Source organism: Quercus robur, chromosome 5, assembly GCF_932294415.1.
Source record: "Quercus robur chromosome 5, dhQueRobu3.1, whole genome shotgun sequence".
Classification (NCBI taxonomy): domain Eukaryota; kingdom Viridiplantae; phylum Streptophyta; class Magnoliopsida; order Fagales; family Fagaceae; genus Quercus; species Quercus robur.
The window spans coordinates 48,202,374-48,213,686 of record NC_065538.1 but is presented as its reverse complement, the minus strand read 5'-3'; the positions used below and the strand labels follow the sequence as shown (position 1 = coordinate 48,213,686).

At 35.9% G+C, this 11,313-nt stretch overlaps 1 protein-coding gene across 1 annotated transcript; it reads right to left on the bottom strand.

The window, feature by feature from the left end:
• Positions 1-3,512: 3,512 nt before the first annotated feature.
• On the bottom strand, positions 3,513-5,110 carry LOC126726171 (50S ribosomal protein L34, chloroplastic). The gene is made up of 2 exons (XM_050431302.1): positions 4,799-5,110; positions 3,513-3,955 (listed from the first exon to the last, which is right to left on the bottom strand). Exons 1-2 carry the CDS (start codon positions 5,025-5,027, stop codon positions 3,705-3,707), a joined length of 480 nt encoding a protein of 159 aa, XP_050287259.1. The 5' UTR covers positions 5,028-5,110; the 3' UTR covers positions 3,513-3,704.
• Positions 5,111-11,313: the final 6,203 nt, after the last annotated feature.

The window sequence follows — 11,313 nt, the reverse complement described above, 5'->3', positions numbered from 1 at the left end:
TTCAAGCTACGTGCCAATGAATTTGCAGACTTAACAAACGAAGAATCCGTTTCCTCTCCTGCTGGAAACAAGATTTCCAACCAAACAAATTCTCTCGAAACAATAACATTCAAGTACAAAGACCTGACCAGAATTCCAATGACTATGGATTGGAGAGAGAAAGGAGCTATTATGAAAAGGTTTGTTAAAACCTTGAGAGAGATAATGGAGAAACACTCAACTTGAATTGTTGGGAAGGGTTCACTGACTTTTATATAATGCAAGAAGAACCTGTACAAGGCAATTGAATCTATACACGGCAAGTCTACTATATCAAATCCCTAAAATAATGATAAACTATATAGAGGCAAAATATGCAATAGTGCCGTTGACTATGTCTTGCCATATTGATCCCAATCTGGTGCTGGCAGTGGCTCCTTACAGTTAGAATGAATTGTTTCCTTATTATTCTTAACATATTACATCCATTAGGAAACAAGACCACGAGGGTAAGAGGATCGCATTATCTGAAACTCAAAATTTTATTTTCAATTCCCGCACTTCTCGTTGTCCTAACAAGATTTCTGTTATGGTTGATTATTATGCATGCAGAATGTTGCTGGGCCTTTTCAGCAGTGGCAGCAGTAGAAGGGATCATCCAAATCAAAACTGACAACTTAATCTCTATGTCTGACTATTGGACTGTGCTGTGGAAGGCAATCATGGCTGCCATGGTGGTCCCATGGATAATGCCTTTTCGTATATAATACAAAACATAGGACTAGCCACTGAAGAAAATTACCATATGAGGCTATAAGTAAAACTTGTGACCAAGAAAAGAAATCTATTTATGCAGCTTACATAAGTGCATTTGAAGACGTACCTTCTAATAATGAGAAGGCATTACTACAAGCAGTGGCCACCCAGCCAGTTTCAATTGCCATCGAGGCTTATAGTCATGACTATAAGTTCTACACCAGCAGTGTTTTCACAGGAGAGTGTGGACCTATTTAAACCATTTTGTTATTGCAATTGGGTATGGAACAAGTGATGATGGTACCAAGTATTGGTTATTGAAGAATTCATGGGGAACCAACTGGGGTGAGAGCGGCTACATGAAGATTCACAGAGGTACTGGAGCTCCAAAAGGTCTCTATCGCCTTAACAGGAAGGCTTCCTATACAGTTGCTTAAGTAGTCCAATGGTGATTCTCAAAAAAAAAAGTAGTCCAATGGTTGACAGATCACGTCACCTATAAGTAAAGCTCTGTTTTACTTATCAAAAAAAGTATTGCTCTCTTTCGCTATAGCCTATATGTATGTTTCATTTGTAAAGACCGTAAAAATGCATGTATTGCTACTTGTAACATCTTTTTTAGATAGGTGAACTAAATAATAATATTTAATTTTAAATTTCTTCTTAAATACTTGAACCCCTAACTCTTACTCCCATACCCTACAAGCTCTTATACTTGTGGAGTAATCACCACACTAAAAACACACAGTACTTGTAATATCAAATTCTAAAGTTAATAATAAATAAGCCTAATAGCTATTTTTCCCATAAATAGATAGTATTTTCTTCAGAATTTGGCACGTTAAAGTAGTCATAGGCCTAAGTTAGGCCTGAAGTATTGACAAGACAACCTAATCTGAGCTAGGAATGATACAAGTGAGGTTTCAAAAAACTTTTAAGAGCAAAAAACATTATAACAGCATTAAGAACATCTATTTTGTTTTCTTCATTTTTAAATGGTGCAGCTACTAATAACTTTTCCATATTAGTCAATGTAGTCTTTTTTTTTTTTTTTTGGTGAATAAAAAATGGGTAGAAGGGGACGACCATTGTGGCTTCTCTACATGGGCATGACCATAGTAACATCCTACCTACTTCTGGATGAGACCCCATACTCTCGATTTGTGTGAGAAACTCATTTATTTTTCGACCGTTTGGAATGAAGATGTGATATAAGAAACATCAACATACAGCTAGTTGTTTGAGGCTTGAACCCAAGTCCTAAGACTTATTAGCCCAATATCTTACCAACTAGACCACCCGAATGTTGGTTACAAGTCAATGTAGTCATAAACCTATTCTAATTAGATTGTAGTTTGTACATAAGAATTGCATGTGCGTCTAGAATCTATAGAAGGTACAAAGAAGGCCATTACATTTCTAAGAAAACGAGTAGAAGTCCACAGCGGAGCATGCGATCATGATAATTCTATCATAAGCTCCAATGCAATGAAAAGTGTTTAATAACTTCAAGGAGAAATGAACTCTTATTTATATTCCCAGCATTTAAGTATTACATTTGAACGACGATTTGAACTAAGCAGTTATATAAGTATCTAGCTAACTACTACCTATCACTTATATACGTATGATACAAATGCATGTATATGTATCCAGAAAAATTGCAAGTAAATAAAAAATATTAATAAAATAAAAATAAACAATTATAAAAATTAAATCAAATTCTGCACACCATTCGGAAGCCTCTTTCCTTTGGATTTATTTTGTGTCTGGTGTTTATTTGTGTTTATAGAATCAGAGTAGAATAGGTAGGACATGTTGCCTACAGCTACTGTTTTTATTGTTTTTTTGATGACCTTAAGAAGTTAAATATCTAACAAAAACATAAATCATATAGCACAATTACTTCACACAAAACAAGGTAAAAAAATAGAAAAACTTTTGCAATTTTAGGAGTGTAAGATTCCCCAAATTTGTCAAAGCTTCACCGAACAAGATTTGTTGGTAGGTATCCTTTTCTTCAATTGGCATGCTGGTGCAATTGCAATAATTGCAGCCTGTAATGGTGCAATGCTATGCCCTAACCCCTAACCATTAAAACCCCAACAAAAGAATTGATAAAACCTGACATCACAACCTTCTTAATAAGATAACAAGATAAGATCTTCAAAGGGCATTGTGCCATTACCATGAAAGTGTCTTACGTAACTACCTAAGCTACAGTTATCTTATAAATGGACTACTAGTGCCTCGTTTACATGCACCAATACATTTCATCCATAAATGTGCCTCTTAAGTATGTTGATAGAATAGATAAGCAAGTCCATAAGTCAAATACACATCAACAAAACAGTTTCTTCTACAGTACCCTGCATTTTTACTAATTATATGAATTCAGGCAGAAATCATTGCATAAACAAACGGGAAAGCAGAAATATCACCGTTCATATTGGGGACATTTTAAGAGTGAAGCCATCGATTGCAATACTATGAAAAGGAAACAGGCATGTATGTATATTGCCTTACATCTCTTAAGAAGGAATTAAGATATAACACCAAAAAAAAAATAGCAATATCATCATCATCGCAGATAGGAGATATCTTTAGTCCAACAGGGTAAGCAATTGGGCACAGTATTACTCAATGTGAGCTTTATGTTAAATTATGTGTAGTTACATTACAGAGGTTGAAGCACCACAAGTCTAACAAGATTTGTTACAAGAAAATATTTTGCATTGAAAAATATTAATGGAAACAACTAAAGATGAATCACACAATAACAGGAGAAGACAATGATGACAAAGAAAATGATTCCAGTTACAACAAATTTTACAAATGAGAAATTACAATAGGCATCATTACATATAAGCTTGAAATTTGACCAAGTCCACATGTATGAACTACTAGACACCATTGCATATCATCTCATTTACCTACTAAAACTGAATCGGAAAGAGAAACAGTTAGGCTCACTTCCCACTGTTGGGATTGGACTTTGTGCAGAGGACCTTCCGTCCCTTGGCACGTCTGCGCTTCAAAACTGCTCTACCACTGGTGGTTCTCATCCGTCTACGGAAGCCATGAGTACGAGCTAGAGACTTACGTGACCTGTTCCTCTTTGTCTGACAAAGAGCATACTTCCCAGCCCTCACAACAAGGCTGTGGCGTCTCACTCTTCTGACCCCAATATTGGGAATCAAATCCAAACCCAAAGATAAACCTGTTAATCAAAAACCAAAACAATTTTCACTCCTGAAGAAAATTCATTAAGGCTTCCCAATTCATGTTTTTGCTTTTTGATAACATAGGGAACACTTCTAAAGAAGAGCCCATTGGACTCGCCTCTAGACAATATAACCTATGGGAAACTAACTCCACCTGTGAGAACAAGTTGCTAGGTAATCTAGGGGCATTCACCCTTAACATGCTAAGCTGTTTATGCTCATGCCCAGCAGCATTCTTAAATCAACATTTGACACTGTAAATGATGGCTAAAAGAAGCGATTTCAAGAGAATAAGACAAGCATTACTCTCTCTCTCTCCAAATTTTTCTGCTGCACACGCAAAAGTTAAAAGAGTTTCCAATAGCTCTACACTCTCTACATGTTTTTCCATGATTCCATTTATAAAATTATGTTCAACTACAAAAAGGAGGGGGAAATCTACTTGTTATGACTTAGAAAAGGAAGTGTCTTTGTTACATTTGACAGCGGAAGTGCAGTTTTTTATCTTTTCCAATCAAGTAAAGATTTCCTCTTCATAACAGAAAATACAACCCCATCAAATTCAAGAACAAATATTTGACAAATATAACCACACCCACCACACACACACGCACACACACACACAAAAACCAACAACAACAACAAAAACAAAAACAAAAACAAAAAAACAAAATGAGTTTAAGCCTAAATTTCATATAAAAACACGTAAACTACGCCACATTTGGACAAAACCCATCACAATACCATTTATAGGACAAACGAAGAAAAACCCATATCCCAGAATCACCAAATAGTATACATCACTGAAATTTGATAATTAAAGTGACAGTGAAATTTACCTGAGAAGGAAGAAGGGAAAGAGGGGGAGCAGGAGGGTAGAAAGGAGCAGTGAAGAAGCCCAGAATGAGAGGAGGAATTATGGGACACTCTGACTGAGGTCCTAGTTGTTGAACTTGACCCGGCAAGGAATGTGAGTGAAGCTGAAGGAATACAAGTTTGTCTCCCTCCTACTCCTACACATGAAAGCCCAGGTGAGGAGTACGATGATAGCACTGTCATCGAAGCCATTCTCCAATTTTTCTTCACTGCCTCTGCCCTCTCTTTCTCTAGTTTTGTTTGAAGATGATGAGGTTACCTTATCGAGTTACAGTTTACAAACACGTCACGGGTCCCTTTTTGGGTCGGAGTTAGAGAGACAGTGGGACAAAGTGGGCTTAGAAGCCAATCAACATTCAGACCCTCAGTCTCACATTTTAGGCCCATAAGCCAACCTTAAAGACCTGAAGATGGAGACCCAATACACCCAACCCAACCAAAACAAAATGGTTTATTTAATACTGAGCCATGTAAGACAAAAATGGGAAATTTTGGCCTTGTTTGAAGGGTGGAAACACTATCACTCATCACTTAAATACCATCACTTATCACTCAATCATTCATCACTTATCACTTAAAAATCCTCAAGTTACACCCTAGGCATGTTCGGCACTACAACCCGGTTAGAGTTTTCATTCTCAAAACTCAAAATACTCACCTTTATGTGAGACCCACTAACTGAGCATTGTGTCTGCTCACAGTTAGGCTACCCACATGATGGAAGAACCTCAAACCCATTTCACCTCTTTTATTCCCTACGTCTAGACGTGGCAAAACGGGTCAGACCCGATTTTTTTGACCCGAAGCAAAAACGGGTTGACCCGTGACCCGACCCGTGTTTTTTGCAAGTCAACCCGACCCAACCCGAACTTGAACCATTTTTTAACTTTTTTTTGTTGGTAAAAAAAATAAAAATAATAAAAATAATATTGGTTTAATTGTTTGTTGTGAGTTTTAAGGAAACAATTGATACATTTACATAACTGCATGCAAATTAATTGAAAGATGAATGGTTGAGCATTCTGTAATGAGTAAATATTTTTAGATATCAAATAGCAAAGTACATGTCAAGATAATCTAGTTACAATAGAATTAAAAATATAGATTTAAAATTGTAGACATGTGTGAGAAACATTCACAAGTGTGAAAATAGTGAAATAAAAGTATCAAATTAGTATAAATTATGAATGCTTATACCTATTTTTTAACAATTTATGTCCAAAATAAACGGCATTTCAAAATAAATTATGATATTTCCTAGAATGTGTGTTGCTTAACAATGATATGATATTCATAAAAGAAATCATGTATAAATAAGTAAACAATCAAATTTTAATGCATATATCAAATTGATAATAGATTATAAAATTAATTTTCAAGATTGTAAATTTCTTATATGTTTTTATTCTTTTTCAAATGAGTTATCCAATAAGTCATTTGTAATTTTGTTTTATATTTTGGGATGTTGATATTATGTAGAAATAAAACTTGTGTATTTGTTTTACTTATCTTTGTGTCATTTTGTTTTAGATAGCAATGTTGGGATTTGTATAATTTTAAAATTATTGAATAAGTATTAATAAGTTTAACTGAGTTCATTTTTTATATAAGTGGTGAATTCAAAATTCAAAGCAATGCATTTTACATTAAGTAATTTGTTGCATGACTTTCCAAATGGCAAATACATGTTGTTTTATTTATTAAAAAAAAAAAAAAAAATTCATGTGAAAAATACGGGTCAACCCAACCCGATCCAACCTGACCCGCAACCTGATTGAATCGAACCCCTTTTTAACCCGCTTAAAATGACCCTTTTTGACTCACAACCCATTTGACCCGCAACCCGATTGACTCGACCCGACCCGCCCGTTTTGCCATGTCTACCTGCGTCCATCTAATTTTTTCACCCTAGTTTTTTGTGTACCATGGATGATCCAAATATGCATTAAACACTCATATGTTCACCTTTTATTCCCTGCGTCCATCTATTTGGTCAATTTGTCAATCTGCATTTCTAGAGTTTGGGAATAAAGCTACATGGCCAAACATCCACATAAGAAACTCAGAAAACCGAAACCAAACCCAAAAACCCAACGTGAAAAGGAAAAAAAAAATTAATAGAAACCAAACCCAGAAATCTAATATGAAAAAAAAAAAAAAAAAAAAATGAAACCAAACCCAAAAACCCAATGTGAAAAGGAAAGAAAAGAGGGAAAAAAAAAAAAAAGAATAGAAATCAAACCTAGAAACCCAATATGAAAAGGAAAGAAAAGAGGGGAAAAAAAGAATAGAGAAACCAAGCCCAGACCTAACGTGAAAAAAAAAAAAAAAAAAAAAAAAAAAAAAAAAAAAAAGGGACTAAGTTATGATGAGTTGCTTGGGAAGAAGAAGAGCAAAAAGAAAAGTCAAAGAACAAAGAAAAAAAGAAGCCTAGTAATGAGAGAGAAGAGAGCTATTAGGGAGTGGGCTGGATTTGACAACACACAAATGTGGGACCCATTAGTTGAGTGAAATTACGAAAATGCCACCATAACTTTATTTCCATAACTCAAAAACACCTAAAATTTGTTTCCAGTTTTTGTAACTTATTACTAAAATATGTGAGAATTGAGTGATGAAAACAAATTTAGAAAACAAAGCCAAACAAGCTGATGCTATGTAGGCCCCATCATTTTTTAATGATGAGTGATGGAAACATAGAAATCCAAATTATAAATCCTTGTACCTATCGAGGTCCATTTACCCTTCGGGATGGAAATGCTCGTCAAATTCATTTACCCTTTGAGTTGGAAAGTACTCATTAGATCCATTTACCCTTCAGGATGGAAGTGCCCATCAGGTCCTGTATGTACCTAGAACGGTCTCCACCAAAGTAATGGGATCACAATTTATTTATAAGTGGGTTAACTCTCAATCCTATGACTTAGGCCCAAAACATGCCTTAATTCCTCTGTGTTTCCTCCAGTGTTTCCCAATATTTTCCCTCTCTCTCACACTCCCCCCCCCCCCCACCCCTCCCCCGAATTTTTTTCCCCACCCCCTAGCATTTACCCACTTCCCCTTTTTATATTCTCCATTTAATGGGATGATCATAATTGTTACCCTACTTCGCACACATTCCTACGTTCATTAGAATCCCAAGGGATCCTCACGACTTTAGAGGATTCTCTTGGAACTTGTTCTAGATGTCGAATGGTGTTCGAGAGTGGTTTCCCCATAGCACTACCAACCCGCAGTTACCAACCTCACTAGATTCGTGTCTCACCCTGACTACGGCATTATCAATCACAGTTTAGCCGACCATTCAAAACCTCCCTAGTTGTCATCTCCTTGGCCAAGGTCCTAACCTCAGGATTGGACCCATCGTAACAAGGCCCAAGCCTGATTATCTCTCTGCATACCAAGTTTAATTTGTCTAATGGGCCTTGGGCTTTATGTTGGGTTTTGATTAAGTGGGCAAACATGGTCATCGTGGGCAAACATGGTCGCCGGGCCTAACTCATCCACAGGTCCATTTACCCTTCGGGTTCCATTTATCCTTCAAGTTCCATTTACCCTTCAAGATGGAAATGCCCTTCAAATCCATTTACCTTTCGGGATGGAAAGTAATTCGGGTCCATTTACCCTTCAGGTTCCATTTACCTTTTGGGTTGGAAATGCCCCTCAGGTCCATTTACCCTTTAGGTTGGAAAGTACCCATCAAGTACATTTACCCTTTAGGATGGAAAGTAACCATCGGGTCCATTTACCTTTTGGGATGGAAATGCCCCTCGGGTCCATTTACCCGTCGGGTTGGAAAGTACCCGTCGAGTCCATTTACCCTTTGAGATAGAAGTGTCTGTTAGGTCCATTTACCATTTAGGATGGAAGTACCCGTCTAGTCCATTTACCTTTCAAGTTCCATTTACCCTTCAGGTCCATTTACCATTTGGAATGGAAATGCCCCTCGGGTACATTTACCCTTCAGGTTGGAAAGTGCCTGTCGAGTCCATTTACCATTTGGGTTGGAAAGAAACCGTTAGGCCCATTTACCCTTTGGGATGAAAATGCCCCTGGGGTCCATTTACCCTTTAGGTTGGAAAGTACCCGTCGAATCCATTTACCCTTCAGAATGGAAGTGCCCGTCAGGTCCATTTACCCTTCAGGTTCCATCTACCCCTTGGGATGGAAATGCCCTTCGAATCCATTTACCCTTCAGGATGGAAGTGCCCGTCGAGTCCATTTGCCCTTCGGGTTTTATTTACCCTTCAGGTTAGAAATGCCTTTTGGATCCATTTACCCTTCAGGTTGGAAAGTATCTGTCAAGTCCATTTACCCTTCGAGATGATTATAACACGACATCGGCCATGCTCTCCACCCACATTCACTGTCGGGTAGGAAAGTACCTGTTGAGTTACCTAATACTGATAATGGATTACACTAAGTCCCACACCGTTTACGTGTTCCCCACTTATGCATCTTTATATGGAAAGAACTTGCACATTACATCCAAAGATCCTTTTACATATTCGTATCCTCCTAGTATGGGACATAGAGCCCTAAGATCTCAAAACATTAACTTCATATCTTTCATACAAGGAAAAATCCTATGTTAATGGGATCTTGGTCAGCCCTACACTACTATATAAGCACCAAGTCTCCTCTTCTTCAAGGTACATAAAAATTCCCTAGCTCTCACACTTTTGAGTTATTGGAGATTCTTCTATCGTTAACTTAGCCTTCGGAGGGTCTTTAGCCAGCACCTCATTGGTGCTCTCTGTAGGTTCTTCACCCTTTTGTTTTTCAGGTACTCAATTGGCATGCGTGTGGACGATCAGCTCATTGACGATTTTTTTTTGCATCATCATAGCTCAAATGGTAGAGTGCTCGCTTTGCATGCTCCGTACAAGGTTTGATCCCCTATATCTCCAAATATTGTTGTTTACATAAAATCACTCTTCCATTTTTTTTTTTTTTTTTTTTTTTTTGCGTGTGTTACATTGTTGTCCATACCTCCCATGTTTTAAAGAAGAAATTCTCATGCTATCCTTATATATGACCTTCACTTTGGATGCTATTTGGAACTTGAGAAATGGAATTCTACACAATGGTAACCAAGCTAACATTATTCCTATTGCTAGGAACATTGAAAATAGGTTCTAAGAATTTGCTTTTGCAATAGGTTGGATCAAGTTGAATGCAGATGCTGCAATCGCTCATGACTTTTCCACTTTGGATGTAGTAGCTAGAGATGATAATGGAGAAATCATTCAGATATGGGCTTAAACTTCATGAGTTTTGCTCTCCCTTACAAGCTGAGGCTGTAGCTATTCTATAGGCTCTTCAAATTGCTCTTGAGAAAAAAAAATGGGATCAACTTATTGTGGAAGGGGATGCAAAAATTTGTATCAACTCTCTAGTGCCTATGAGTTTAAAGGGAAAGCAAGTGCCTTTGTCCATCTCCACCTTATGCATGCTTATACTACATTCAGTATGCTTTTATATATATATATATATATATATATATATATATATATATAATGACACTCTTGTATAGTTTTAGACACAATATAGAATACATAATTTTTCTTTTTCTTTTTCTTTTTCTTTTGTTAATAATGTGATGTGAAAGTGATTATTTACCCTAATCATAATCAATCACTTCAGCAAGTAATGTCCATAGAAGAATGAATCTTTGAATGCTATATGACTGAATTAAAAACTCTGCAGATTCAAAGCAATAAAATGGCAATTTATAGTCAATGTAAAATTAAGGTAATGGAATGATAACCCTCAGGGCCGGCTCAAGGCCTAGGCAAGTTAGGCCTAGGCCTTAGGCCCCACCAAAAAACAAAAATTTCCTTAGGAAAAAAGGCCCCACTTTTCATAGTTAAAAGCTCAATTTTTTATAAAACTATATATATTTTCTAAAGATTGTACATTTTTTTTATTAGTGATGTTAATGATACTACAAATTTTACTATTAGCTTATAAATTGTCATGTTATTAATCACAAAAAATTGATATAAACATTCTTTAGTTAAATTGATGAAGTTCATCAATGAGAAACAATGTCACATTATATTTTGAACATTTTGTAGTGCTTTTAATTAGCGCATTTTTCTTTTTCATTTCTATTAAGACTCTCAAATTACGAGACCAATAGAACCTTAACTCAATTGAAACCCTAAAATATTTCAAAAAGATGTTGCAAATGTGTTAAATCATCAATTATAAATTAATCTCTCCAGATAGTTTGAGACTTTAATTTTTGTAAACTAATATCCTACAAAACCACACACCAAATAATTTCTATCTCTCTCTCTTAAAATCAAAATATAAAATTAAAAATTAGATTACAACTTTATTTAACTATGCATCGTCTTATATCCAAAATAAAGTATCTTTTTCAATCGCAATATATTTTTATTTCTTTTTATTAATATTTATAATTCAACTATGATATTCAATTATCTATATGAAATTAACATTAGTCTAG